Source organism: Coregonus clupeaformis, chromosome 9, assembly GCF_020615455.1.
Source record: "Coregonus clupeaformis isolate EN_2021a chromosome 9, ASM2061545v1, whole genome shotgun sequence".
In the NCBI taxonomy this organism is placed as follows: Eukaryota; Metazoa; Chordata; class Actinopteri; order Salmoniformes; family Salmonidae; genus Coregonus; species Coregonus clupeaformis.
The window spans coordinates 11,998,423-12,014,251 of record NC_059200.1 but is presented as its reverse complement, the minus strand read 5'-3'; the positions used below and the strand labels follow the sequence as shown (position 1 = coordinate 12,014,251).

At 46.3% G+C, this 15,829-nt stretch overlaps 1 protein-coding gene across 1 annotated transcript in view; it reads right to left on the bottom strand.

Moving 5' to 3' along the window:
- cntfr (ciliary neurotrophic factor receptor) overlaps nt 1-15,829 on the bottom strand; it is a 523,825-nt gene that overhangs the window by 105,541 nt on the left and 402,455 nt on the right. Inside the window, exon 4 of the mRNA XM_041885239.1 lies at nt 110-227. Within this exon, the coding sequence (XP_041741173.1) occupies nt 110-227 (118 nt within the window). The remainder of the gene's footprint in view (nt 1-109; nt 228-15,829) is intronic.

Genomic DNA, 15,829 nt, shown 5'->3' with positions numbered 1-15,829 from the left:
GACACAGAGATACATACACAGAGACACACATAAACACACACAGAGAGACACAGAGACACACAGAGACACACAGAGAGACACAGAGAGACACACAGGTTTAGCTTCTTACTGGACGTTGACGTGGAAGTCTGTGGGTATGGAGGTGGGGTGCTGCAGGTGCCAGCTACAGTAGAAGCCTTTAGGGTAGGTGTTGGATCGACACATCACCGTGGGTTCCCTAGGGGAGGCTGGAGAGACAGGCACAAGACAAAACGGGATGGTGAGTTTCTCATACATTCTTTATCAGGTGAGAAAATACAAAGAGAAAAAGAGAAGGAGAGGAGAAAAGAGAGAGAAGGGAGGGAAGATGAGAGGAGAGGAGAGGAGGTATGAGGATGGAAGTGAAATGAACAGTGCAGTGAAACTCTTTATCAGGTGAGAATAGAGAGAGAGGAAAGAAGAGAGCAGCAGAGAAAGAAAATATGGGTGAAGTATTACAGCAGCACATTACCCCAGGACCACAGTACAACAGCAACACATTACCACAGCACCACAACAGCACATCACCACATCACCACAGGACCACAGTACAACAGCAGCACATTACCACAGGACCACAGTACAACAGCAGCACATCATCACGGCAGCACATCACCACAGCACATCACCACATCACCACATCAGCACATCACCACATCACCACACAAACACATCACCACAGCTCCACAGCAACACAGCACCAAAACAGCACTGCATCACAGCACCACATCACCACATCATCACGGCAGCACATCACCACAGCACATCACCAAAGCACCACATCACCACATCACCACACAACCACATCACCACAGCTCCACTGCATCACAGCACCACATCACCACAGCATCACAGCACCACATCACCACAGCACATCACCAAAGCACCACATCAGCACAGCATTACATCACCACAGCACCACATCACCACATCACCACAGCACCACAGCAGCACATCACCACAGCACCACAGCAGCACATCACCACAGCACCACAGCAGCACATCACCACAGCACCACATCACCACAGCATTACATCACCACAGCACCAAAGCGGCACAGCAGCACATCACCGCATCAACCACAGTAGAAACTTTAAAAATTGTCTTTCTTTATTTCTAATTTTACTACATCTACTGTATTAAGCTGTCTGCCCACTCCCCCTCCACTCTCTTCCACTCCCCCTCCCCTCCCCCTCCACTCTCTTCCACTCCCCCTCCCCCCCTCCACTTTACTCCACTCCCCTCCACTCTCTTCCACTCCCCCTCCCCTCCCCTCCACTCTCTTCCACTCCCCCTCCCCTCCCCCTCCACTCTACTCCACTTCCCCTCCACTCTCTTCCACTCCCCTCCCCTCCCCCTCCACTCTCTTCCACTCCCCTCCCCTTCCCCTCCACTCTACTCCCACTCCCCCCTCCACTCTCTTCCACTCCCCCCTCCCTCCCCCTCCACTCTCTTCCACTCCCCCTCCCCTCCCCCTCCACTCTACTCCACTCCCCCTCCACTCTCTTCCACTCCCCCTCCCCTCCCCCTCCACTCTCTTCCATCCCCCTCCCCTTCCCCTCCACTCTACTCCACTCCCCCTCCACTCTCTTCCACTCCCCCTCCCCTCCCCCTCCACTCTACTCCACTCCCCTCCCCTCCCCCTCCACTCTACTCCACTCCCCCCTCCACTCCACTCTCCTCCACTCCACTCTACACCACTCCACTCTACACCACTCCCCCTCCACTCTCCTCCACTCCACTCTCCTCCACTCCACTCTCCTCCACTCCACTCTCCTCCACTCTCCTCTCCTCCACTCTACTCCCATCTCAATCTCACCCAAATAACCAACATTCTGACAGATGTCAGTAGTTGGGGGGGATCTCAATCAATCAGATTGTAAACACAGATTACAACAGCAGATCACACCCCCCTTAAATTCCACCCATCTCAATCTCATTCAATGAACCAACACTCCAATTGAGGGCATCTCAAACTAATCAGCTTCTATAAACTCCATTGCCTGCTTGGCTACAGTCTAAGGACTCAGATAAGTCAGGACTTACTGGCATCAATCAATCTTAACTTCACAAATTCCACAACACTTAAAAGTTGAAGAACGTTGAAGAACATTGAATAACTTTATTGATTACTGGACACGTTACGCTACAGACCGACCACATCAGAGGAAAAAGGGGAAGTGGAAAACAGTGTTGTGAATGAAAGGGAACGCTGTTCTTTCTTTCTAGTTCTTTCTTCTGAGCAGCAGGTTCCATTCATTAGTAATATAGTGGCAGATCAATAGTTCCATTAAGCTGTTTGATCAGAGCAGGAGAAGTGGGATGATGTCACTATTCACTCACTCCACAGAGGCTGTGTCCTTGTTAACATTGTCTTTGTACTAACATCACTCTATTCAGGTATAGTGTAGTGCAATATAAAGGGAATAGGGTGAAGTGTTTGTGGGGGAGGGGGTAGAAGTGTCTCAGTACTTTAAAGGGCCTTGTGGACTATACATGAAGCATGATTCTACATTCCTACCACTCCGTGTAACATTCCCACCACTCTGTGTGAGTGGTCCCTGTGCGGAGCAGCTTCCTGTCCTCAGGGAAACATTCCTCCACTAAGCTCCACAATGGGGGTCCTTCCTACAGCTCTGAACGAGGGCAGGAGAGGCCTCGCTCTGCCAATCAGACACCATGACAATCCATCCATTCACCCATGAGCTCCACTGTATACTCTCCATAGGAAGTAAGCCTTGTCTGAGCCAGAACGGCCCACAGGACACTAGTCTATCTCCTGTTTCTGTAGTGAGACAGCTTGATGTAAAGTACACCCCCTGGACAGGACACTAGTCTATCTCCTGTTTCTGTAGTGAGACAGCTTGATGTACAGTACACCCCTGGACAGGACACTAGTCTATCTCCTGTTTCTGTAGTGAGACAGCTTGATGTACAGTACACCCCTGGACAGGACACTAGTCTATCTCCTGTTTCTGTAGTGAGACAGCTTGATGTACAGTACACCCCCTGGACAGGACACTAGTCTATCTCCTGTTTCTGTAGTGAGACAGCTTGATGTACAGTACACCCCCTGGACAGGACACTAGTCTATCTCCTGTTTCTGTAGTGAGACAGCTTGATGTACAGTACACCCCTGGACAGGACACTAGTCTATCTCCTGTTTCTGTAGTGAGACAGCTTGATGTACCAGTACACCCCCTGGACAGGACACTAGTCTATCTCCTGTTTCTGTAGTGAGACAGCTTGATGTACCAGTACACCCCCTGGACAGGACACTAGTCTATCTCCTGTTTCTGTAGTGAGACAGCTTGATGTACAGTACACCCCCTGGACAGGACACTAGTCTATCTCCTGTTTCTGTAGTGAGACAGCTTGATGTACCAGTACACCCCCTGGACAGGACACTAGTCTATCTCCTGTTTCTGTAGTGAGACAGCTTGATGTACAGTACACCCCCTGGACAGGACACTAGTCTATCTCCTGTTTCTGTAGTGAGACAGCTTGATGTACCAGTACACCCCCTGGACAGGACACTAGTCTATCTCCTGTTTCTGTAGTGAGACAGCTTGATGTACAGTACACCCCCTGGACAGGACACTAGTCTATCTCCTGTTTCTGTAGTGAGACAGCTTGATGTACCAGTACACCCCCTGGACAGGACACTAGTCTATCTCCTGTTTCTGTAGTGAGACAGCTTGATGTACAGTACACCCCCTGGACAGGACACTAGTCTATCTCCTGTTTCTGTAGTGAGACAGCTTGATGTACCAGTACACCCCCTGGACAGGACACTAGTCTATCTCCTGTTTCTGTAGTGAGACAGCTTGATGTACAGTACACCCCCTGGACAGGACACTAGTCTATCTCCTGTTTCTGTAGTGAGACAGCTTGATGTACCAGTACACCCCCTGGACAGGACACTAGTCTATCTCCTGTTTCTGTAGTGAGACAGCTTGATGTACCAGTACACCCCCTGGACAGGACACTAGTCTATCTCCTGTTTCTGTAGTGAGACAGCTTGATGTACAGTACACCCCTGGACAGGACACTAGTCTATCTCCTGTTTCTGTAGTGAGACAGCTTGGTGTACCAGTACACCCCCTGGACAGGACACTAGTCTATCTCCTGTTTCTGTAGTGAGACAGCTTGATGTACCAGTACACCCCCTGGACAGGACACTAGTCTATCTCCTGTTTCTGTAGTGAGACAGCTTGATGTACCAGTACACCCCTGGACAGGACACTAGTCTATCTCCTGTTTCTGTAGTGAGACAGCTTGATGTACAGTACACCCCCTGGACAGGACACTAGTCTATCTCCTGTTTCTGTAGTGAGACAGCTTGATGTACAGTACACCCCCTGGACAGGACACTAGTCTATCTCCTGTTTCTGTAGTGAGACAGCTTGATGTACCAGTACACCCCCTGGACAGGACACTAGTCTATCTCCTGTTTCTGTAGTGAGACAGCTTGATGTACCAGTACACCCCCTGGACAGGACACTAGTCTATCTCCTGGTTCTGTAGTGAGACAGCTTGATGTACAGTACACCCCCTGGACAGGACACTAGTCTATCTCCTGTTTCTGTAGTGAGACAGCTTGATGTACCAGTACACCCCCTGGACAGGACACTAGTATATATACCCACTATTCCATCACTGTACACCTCCACAGACTGATCTGGTTTCATCTGTTAAACAGCCAGCAATATCAAGCCAATATGCTGCAGATGCTATGACTGTTTATTAGGGCATTGGACAGCAGGCCTTAAGTCTTCAGCTAGATGTGGACCAGTGGTCACCTCTGACCATGCTCAGAACGTTATTAAACGTTGTTACAACATGCTGATGTCCTCTGACCATGCTCAGAACGTTATTAAACGTTGTTACAACATGCTGATGTTGCAAGTCAGTCTCCACACAAGAACATACAGTAGGTCAGAATAGCCCTAAGGCCAATGACCCTATAACCTGATGGCCTGCAGCCGAGTGCCCTCTCTAGGTGCTGACTGTGGGAATCGCTGTGTGTGTGTGTGTGTGTGTGTGTGTGTGTGTGTGTGTGTGTGTGTGTGTGTGTGTGTGTGTGTGTGTGTGTGTGTGTGTGTGTGTGTGTGTGTGCGTGCGTGTGTGTGTGTGGTGTGTTTGGTGTGTGTGTGTGTGTGTGTGTGTGGTGTGTGTGTGTGTGTGTGTGTGGTGTGTGTCAGCTTAACATTACAAGATCAGTCCAATCCTCCTCTGTCTGATAAAGAGCTTAACTCACCACAACACTGACTAGTTCTGTATCTGTCATTCAGACAGGAGGATTACAGGGGGCAAAGCTTCATGTATCAGTAGTGTTACAGTAGAACGGCAAGCAGCGCTATATATAGGGGTCGCTTAGGGCCCCGAACAAAAATAAATATATATATTTATTTTAGGACCTCATTCAGGGGTCTCAACTTGAAAGTAAGAACAGTTTAATATACCAAGTTAGAAAAGTTGAGGTGCAATTTCAAAACGTGGTTGTGCATCCGCAGTTTTTCTCTTCACTGACAGTCACTCAATTAGCCATGTCAGCTCACCATTGATTTGATTGGCAGTAGTCTACCCACCCCGGGCACGCCCCGACCTCCAGGGGGACCCCATTGCAGTAGTCTACCCACCCCGGGCACGCCCCGACCTCCAGGGGGACCCCATTGAAGTAGTCTACCCACCCCGGGCACGCCCTGACCTCCAGGGGGACCCCATTGCAGTAGTCTACCCACCCCGGGCACGCCCCGACCTCCAGGGGTTCCCCATTGCAGTAGTCTACCCACCCCGGGCACGCCCCGACCTCCAGGGGGACCCCATTGCAGTAGTCTACCCACCCCGGGCACGCCCCGACCTCCAGGGGGACCCCATTGATTTGTGTTAGTCATTCTCGCTCAGATATCATACTAACATGGCATAAGTCATGTCAAAATGTATAGAATTGCAGGAAATTCGCTTTGAAACTGCTAAAAATGATCTACACCCTATGGCAAAATGGGTAGAATTTAGTTGTAAAACTCCTGCTATGTGGGGGGACTCCCAACCAAATCTTGCTTAGGGCCCCCAAAAGGCTAGGGCCGGCCCTGACTATACAGGGAATAGTGTTTGGATAGCAGCCATGAGATAACAGATGATCTTCCAGCAGAATGCTCTGCTCTCTCTAATTAGAGTACAAATCCACCTTGATTGTCTGACCTCTGAAGTGATGACTAAATCATTCTATAACCCCACTCTCATTACACAAACACAAACACACACACACACACACACACACACACACACACACACACACACACACACACACACACACACACACACACACACACACACACACACACACACACACACACACACACACACACACACACACACACACACACACACACACACACACACACACACACACACACACACACACACACACACACACACACACACACACACACACACACACACACACACACACACACACACACACACACACACACACACACACACACACACACACACACACACACACACACACACACACACACACACACACACACACACACACACACACACACTATAACCCCACTCTCATTACACAAACACAAACACACACACAAACACACACACACACACACACACACACACACACACACACTATAACCCCACTCTCATTACACAAACACAAACACACACACAAACACACACACACACACACACACACACACACACACACACACACACACACACACACACACACACACACACACACACACACACACACACTATAACCCCACTCTCATTACACAAACACAAACACAAACACACACACACACACACACACACACACACACACACACACACACACACACACACACACACACACACACACACACACACACTATAACCCCACTCTCATTACACAAACACAAACACACACACACACACACACACACACACAAACACACACACACACACACACACACACACACACACACACACACACACACACACACACACACACACACACACACACACACACACACACACACACACACAGACACACACACACACTATAACCCCACTCTCATTACACAAACACAAACACACACACACACACACAAACACACACACACACACACACACACACACACACACACACACACACACACACACACACTATAACCCCACTCTCATTACAGGATCAAGTGCCTTACACACACACAGCACAGACCTGGACTATAACACTTTCTCCAAGCCGTGAGGAAATGCACTGAAAAAATAAAGAATTCTAAAGGAAGTTTGTTTTGAAGTGGAAAGAGCAGGAAATTATTATAAAAATGTTGGACCCATATTTGTGACCCACCACCTGGATCCGGTCTTATGTAGCAACATTTTTACATTGGATAAAAGTAGAGACTCAGAGCTAGAAAATGGTATATCATACACTGCAGTTGAGGAACAATGATAAAGTAATCAGTGGTGGAAAAAAAACTCAAAGTAAAGGTACCTTAATAGAAAATGACTCAAGCAAAAGTGAAAGTCACCCAGTAAAATACTACTTGAGTAAAATTCTCAAAGTATTTGGTTTTACATATACTTAAGTATCAAAAGTAAATGGAATTGCTCAAATATGCTTAAGTATCACAAGTAAAAGTAAAAGTATAAATCATTTCAAATTCCTTATATTAAGCAAAACATATGGCACCATTATTACATCATTTACAAACAAAGCATGTGTGTTTAGTGAGTCCACCAGATCAGAGGCAGTAGAGATGACCAGGGATGTTCTCTTGATAAGTGTATGAATTTGACAATTTTCCTGTCAAAATGTAACGGGTACTTTTGGGTGTCAGGGAAAATGTATGGAGTAAAAAGTACAGTATTTTCTTTAGGCATGTAGAGGAGTACAAGTAAAAGTTGTCAAAAATAGAAATAGTAAAGTACAGTACAGATACCTCAAAAAACTACTTAGTAGTACTTTAAAGTATTTTTACTTAAGTACTTTACACCACTGAAAGTAATTCTGCTTTGAAAGTTGATAAACGTGTAACCCCACTTTTGAGAAAATGGTTCTTGAATGTTTTGGTACCTGCTGGAGAGCTCTGCTTTGTCTACACCCATTCAGCATCGTTCACACCCTCTTAAGCTTTAGCCTCACCCATCTCTTTAAGCATTAACATGTGAGGCCATGTGCTAAACAAAGTGAGTAGTTTAGTAAATAACCAAAAATGTCAAGACTAAAAGTGGTAAAAATAGCAGCCTACAATAAGGAACAACTCCAGGTAAAAATACACTTTATCTAGTCCTAGGGCCTATATCCTAATCTGACTGGTACAGGTCATGTTCTCCACATTACCCTCTCTGGTAAACACACACTATATCAAATAACATCTAAGTGTATTTGTCACATGCACAGGATACAGAAGGTGTGAACGGTACAGTGAAATGGTTACTTGCATATTTGCATAGTAGCAATATCAAAAACAGAAAGTGTCCAGATACGAATATTTTATAAATAATTTATAATTATTAGATGATTCTTACCCAGACACATTTGTCTGATGGGTCATGTGAAATAAATGCTATAACCACCCATAGCAACATCTAGCTAAGTGGATTGCTCACTATTGTCTAGACATGTACACCTGTTCATGAAATACCATAGATGGCCGTAATCACCCTCAGACACACCTGGCTAACTTGATGGGTCATGTAACCATCTGGAGAAGTGGAGTCTTTTGTTTAGACATGTAGTTAGCTAGCTAAACAAGGAACCAGCATAATCGCAACTCATACTACTAACAATACAAACGGAATGTCATAGCTGTAGTATGAATCTGCAGGTAGCTAAATCTAGCTAGCTAACATTAGGCTATAACTAGTAATGCAAATGGGTTTTTCTGATTAGAATAATATTACTACAAAGATTATACTTATCGTGTATTCTGTTGTGTCCTCGTGTAAATAGCCTGTTTTTTTTAGTTTTTTTGTATTTTTCGTACATATTTCTCAATCTCACTTTCATCCTTCAACTAAATATACTTTCCTGCAACCCGCCTCACCCAATGTGGAACGGATTCTATTATTTCTTATACCTTTTTATCTTGAACCTCCGGCTGAAACTAGCCAGCTAGCCAGCTAACTAGCTACTTGCTATTAGCCACCGTTAGCGGTCTTCACCATTGTCCGTGGCCTGCACTACCTACCAGCCAGCTCTAACCTGGACAATAATCGGCCAGTCTGCACAGCGCGCTAATGACCCAGAACATATCGGATTTTCTGCCGGAATCACTGAATCACTGGACCTTAACACCGGATCATCGCAACTAACTAGCTGCAACTGAATGGATGTTGTTGTTGGCTAATCAACCCCTGTCCCGAAGCAAGCACCAGTTAGCCTTGAGCCAGGCCCATCTCCCAGCTATCTACCTCTCTGTCAACCGGACGGGACCTCCTGGTGTCGACAAGGAGCCCTGCCGATCCATCACGACTGGTCTGCCGACGTGATCGTCTGATGTGGTTCAACAAGCTTTCTTTTGCGACGACCACGAAGATCCATCTGCTAGCCCCGGCCCGCTAGCACACGCAATCAATAGCCGTGCCTCCTGCTCGCCTGTGCCATAGCAGCCATCGAACTGATCCCGGACTCACCTATTGCTGTTCACTGGACCTTATGATCACTCAGCTATACAGCTGATGCCTGCTGGACTGTTCCTTTATACGGTACCCCATCCTGTTTATCTGTTTAGCCTCAGCCCAAACTTTCGTCGCCATTACCAGTTGTTGTCTTACCTCTCTCGAATAACACCTGTGATTGCATTATGCCTCTCTCCCATGTCAATATAACTTGCCTATTGCTGTTTGGGTTAGTTGTTATTGTACTATTTCACTGTAGAGCCCCCAGTCCCGCTCAACCTGCCTCAGATACAGTGAGGGAAAAAAGTAAGGCTAACTGGAGCTAGCTTCGGAGAGTGGTGATTAGCCAACAACAACAACATCCATTTGGTTGCAGATAGCTAGTTGCGATGATCCGGTGTTACGGTCCAGTGATTCAGTGATTCCGGCAGAAAATCCAATATGCTCTGGGTCGATACCGCGCTGTGCAGACTGTGCAGACTGGCCGATAATAGTCCAGGCTAGAGCTGGCTGGTAGGTAGTGCAGGCCACGGACAATGGTGAAGACCGCTAACGGTGGCTAATAGCAAGTAGCTAGTTAGCTGGCTAACTGGCTAGCTGGCTAGTTTCAGTCAGAGGTTCTTGATAAAAGGTATAAAGAAATAATAGAATCTGTTCCACATTGGGTGAGGCGGGTTGCAGGAAAGTATATTTAGTTAAAGGATGGAAAGTGAGATAGAGAAAAATATACGAAAAAAAACAAAAAAACAAAAAAACAGGCAATTTACACGAGGACACAACAGAATACACGACCTCACTGCTACGCCATCTTGGAAGTTTTTAAATCAAATTAATCAAATGGCCACCCGTACTATTTTCATTGACATTTTAAACCTGCTTCCTATTTACAAACAAAAGCTCAGACAGGAAGTACCAGTGAGGCGCTAAATACGGAAGTGGTCAGAGAGGGCAGAGGAGCAGGGAGATGGATGAGGACAGAGGAACAGGAAGATGGATGAGGGCAGAAGAGGAGCAGGAAGATGGATGAGGACAGAGGAGCAGGGAGATGGATGAGGACATAGGAGGAGCAGGAAGATGGATGAGGACAGAGGGGGGGCTGGAAGATGGATGAGGACAGAAGAGGAGCAGGAAGATGGATGAGGACAGAGATGAGGAGCAGGAAGCTAAATGCTTTGAGGAATAAGCCCTCCTGTAGCTCAGTTGGTAGAGCATGGCACTTGCAACACCAGGGTTGTGGGTTCGATTCCCACGGGGGGCCAGTATGAAAAATGCATGCACTCACTAACTGTAAGTCGCTCTGGATAAGAGCGCCTGCTAAATGACTATAAAAAAAACTCTGCCTTGAGTGAAAGTCCCTGTTTTTCCAGATGACTGTGTGATATGGCTCTCTGTGGCTGATATGAGCAAAACTCCAAGGTAACCTGCCTAAATGACTACCGCCCTGTAGCACTCAGATCTGTAATTATGAAGTCCTTTGAAAGGCTGGCGCACATCAACACCACTCCAATTCGCATACCGCCCCAACATATCCACAGATGACGCAATCTCAGTCGCACTCCACACTGCCCACACCCACCTGGACAAAAGGAACACCTATGTGAGAATGATGTTCATTGACTACAGCTCAGCGTTCAACACCATAGCGCCCACAAAGCTCATCACTAAGCTAAGGATCCTGGGACTATACACCTCCCTCTGCAACTGGATCCTGGACTTCCTGACGGGCCGCCCCCAGGTGGTAAGGGTAGGTAACAACACATCTGCCACGCTGATCCTCAACACGGGGGCTTAGTCCCCTCCTGTACTCCAACACCATCATTAAGTTTGCTGACGACACAACAGTGGTAGGCCTGATCACCGACAACGATGAGACAGCCTATAGGGAGGAGGTCAGAGACCTGGCCGGGTGGTGACAGGAGCAAGACAAAGGAGATGATTGTGGACTACAGGAAAAGGAGGGTCGAACACATCGACGGGGTTGTAGTGGAGCAGGTCAAAAGTTTCTAGTTCCTTGGTGTCCACATCACCAAAAAACTATCATGGTCCAAACACACCAAGACAGTCGTGAAGAGGGCACGACAACACATTTTCCCCCTCATGAGACTTAAAAGATTTGGCATGGGTCCTCAGATCCTCGAATAGTTATACAGCTGCACCATCGAGAGCATCCTGACTGGTTGTATCACCGCCTGGTATGGCAACTGCTCAGCATCCGACCTTAAGGCGCTACAGAGTGTAGTACGTACGGCTCAGTACATCACTGGTGCCAAGTTTCCTGCTATCCAGGACCTATATAATAGGCGGTGTCAGAGGAAGGCCCAAAAAATTGTCAAAGACTCCAGTCACCCAAGTCATAGACTGTTCTCTCTGCTACCGCACGGCAAGCGGTACCGGAGCGCCAAGTCTAGGTCCAAAGGCTCCTGAACAGCTTCTACCCCCAAGCCATAAGGCTCCTGAACAGCTTCTACCCCCAAGCCATAAGACTCCTGAACAGCTTCTACCCCCAAGCCATAAGGCTCCTGAACAGCTTCTACCCCCAAGCCATAAGACTCCTGAACAGCTTCTACCCCCAAGCCATAAGACTCCTGAACAGCTTCTACCCCCAAGCCATAAGACTCCTGAACAGCTTCTACCCCCCAAGCCATAAGACTCCTGAACAGCTTCTACCCCCAAGCCATAAGACTCCTGAACAGCTTCTACCCCCAAGCCATAAGACTCCTGAACAGCTTCTACCCCCAGCCATAAGACTCCTGAACAGCTTCTACCCCCAAGCCATAAGACTCCTGAACAGCTTCTACCCCCCAAGCCATAAGACTCCTGAACAGCTTCTACCCCCAAGCCATAAGACTCCTGAACAGCTTCTACCCCCAAGCCATAAGGCTCCTGAACAGCTTCTACCCCCCCAAGCCATAAGGCTCCTGGACAGCTTCTACCCCCAAGCCATAAGACTCCTGAACAGCTTCTACCCCCCCAAGCCATAAGACTCCTGAACAGCTTCTACCCCCCCAAGCCATAAGACTCCTGAACAGCTTCAACCCCCCCAAGCCATAAGACTCCTGAACAGCTTCTACCCCCAAGCCATTAGACTCCTGAACAGCTTCTACCCCCAAGCCATAAGGCTCCTGAACAGCTTCTACCCCCAAGCCATAAGACTCCTGAACAGCTTCTACCCCCAAGCCATAAGGCTCCTGAACAGCTTCTACCCCCAAGCCATAAGACTCCTGAACAGCTTCTACCCCCAAACCATAAGACTCCTGAACAGCTTCTACCCCCCCAAGCCATAAGACTCCTGAACAGCTTCTACCCCCCCAAGCCATAAGATTCCTGAACAGCTTCTACCCCCAAGCCATAAGGCTCCTGAACAGCTTCTACCCCCCCAAGCCATAAGACTCCTGAACAGCTTCTACCCCCAAGCCATAAGACTCCTTAACAGCTTCTACCCCCCCAAGCCATAAGACTCCTGAACAGCTTCTATCCCCAAGCCATAAGACTCCTGAACAGCTTCTACCCCCCAAGCCATAAGACTCCTGAACAGCTTCTACCCCCAAGCCATAAGACTCCTGAACAGCTTCTACCCCCAAGCCATAAGACTCCTTAACAGCTTCTACCCCCCCAAGCCATAAGACTCCTGAACAGCTTCTATCCCCAAGCCATAAGGCTCCTGAACAGCTTCTATCCCCAAGCCATAAGGCTCCTGAACAATTAATAAAATGGCCACCCAGACTATTTACATTGTCTATTATCTATGCATAGTCTCTTTACTCCTACCTACATGTACAAATTACCTTCGCTAACCTGTACCCCCGCACATTGACTCGGTGCCGGTACCCCCTGTATATAGCCTCTGTATTGTTCTTTTATTTTGTTACTTTTTATTTATTTATTTATTTATTGTTTACATTGTAGAATAATAGTGAATATATCAAAACTATGACATTTACACATATGGAATCATGTAATAACCAAAAAAGTGTTAAACAAATCAAAATAGATTTTATATTTGAAATTCCTCAAAGTAGCCACCCTTTGCCTTGATGACAGCGAGGCACAGATCTGGGGAAGGGTATCAAAACATTTTTGCAGCATTGAAGGTCCCCAAGAACACAAGAATGGGAGAAACTCCCCAAACACAGGTGTGCCAAGCTTGTAGCATCATACCCAAGATGACTCGAGGCTGTAATCGCTGCCAAAGGTGCTTCAACAAAGTACTGAGTAAAGGGTCTGAATACTGTTACATGTACATTTTATATATATATACACACTACCGGTCAAAGGTTTTAGAACACCTACTAATTCAAGGGTTTTTCTTTATTTTTTACTATTTTCTACATTGTAGAATAATAGTGAAGATATCAAAACTATGACATTTACACATATGGAATCATGTAGTAACCAAAAAAGTGTTAAACAAATCAAAATATTTTTTATATTTGAGTTGAGTTTATATTTTCTTCAAATAGCCACCTTTTGCCTTGATAACAGCTTTGCACACTCTTAGCATTCTCTCAACCAGCTTCATGAGGTAGTCATCTGGAATGCATTTTAGTTAACAGGTGTGCCTTCTTAAAAGTTAATTCGTGGAATGTCTTTCTTTCTTAATGCGTTTGAGCCAATCAGTTGCGTTGTGAAAAGGTAGGGGTGGTATACAGAAGATAGCCCTATTTGGTAAAAGATCAAGTCCATATTATGGCAAGAATACCTTATTATTATTATTATCTATCCTGATGCCTAGTCACTTTACCCTGCCTTCATGTACACATCTACCTCAAATACCTTATTATTAATATCTATCCTGATGCCAAGTCACTTTACCCTGCCTTCATGTACATACACTCAATGAGTATTTGGTAGCATTGCCTTTAAATTGTTTAACTTGGGTCAAACGTTTCGGGTAGCCTTCCACAAGCTTCCCACAATAAGTTGGGTGAATTTTGGCCCATTCCTCTTGACAGAGCTGGTGTAACTGAGTCAGGTTTGTAGGCCTCCTTGCTCGCACACACTTTTTCAGTTCTGCCCACACATTTCCTATAGGATTGAGGTTAGGGCTTTGTGATGGCCACTCCAATACCTTGACTTTGTTGTCCTTAAGCCATTTTGCCACAACTGTATGCTTGGGGTCATTGTTCATTTGGAAGATCCATTTGCAACCAAGCTTTAACATCCTGACTGATGTCTTGAGATGTTGCTTCTAAATATCCACATAATTTTCCTTCCTCATGATGCCCTCTATTTTGTGAAGTGCACCAGTCCCTCCTGCAGCAAAGCACCCCCACAGCATGATGCTGCCACCCCCGTGCTTCACGGTTGGGATGGTGTTCTTTGGCTTGCAAACATTCTCATTTTACCTCCAAACATAACGATGGTCATTATGGCCAAACAGTTATATTTTTGTTTCATCAGACCAGAGGACATTTCTCCAAAAAGTATGATCTTTGACCCCATGTGCAGTTGCAAACCGTAGTCTGGCTTTTGTATGGCGGTTTTGGAGCAGTGGCTTCTTCCTTGCTGAGCGGCCTTTCAGGTTATGTCGATATTGAACTCGTTTTACTGTGGATATAGATACTTTTGTACCTGTTTTCTCCAACATCTTCACAAGGTCCTTTGCTGTTGTTCTGGGATTGATTTGAACTTTTCGCACCAAAGTACATTCATCTCTAGGAGACAGAACGTGTCTCCTTCCTGAGCGGTATGACGGCTGCGTACAAATGTTTGTACAGATGAACGTGGTACCTTCAGGCGTTTGGAAATTGCTCCCAAGGATGAACCAGACTTGTGGAGGACTACCATTTATTTTCTGAGGTCTTTGCTGATTTATTTGGATTTTCCCATGATGTCAAGCAAAGAGGCACTGAGTTTGAAGGTAGGCCTTGAAATACATCCACAGGTACACCTCCAATTGACTCAAATTATGTCAATTAGCCTATCAGAAGCTTCTAAAGCCATGACATCATTTTCTGGAATTTTCCAAGCTATTTAAAGGCACAGTCAACTTAGTGTATGTAAACTTCTGACCCACTGGAATTGTGATTTTGTGAATTTTAAGTGAAATAATCTGTCTGTAAACAATTGTTGGAAAAATTACTTGTGTCATGCACAAAGTAGATGTCCTAACCGACTTGCCAAAACTATAGTTTGTTAACAAGACATTTGTGGAGTGGTTGAAAAACGAGTTTTA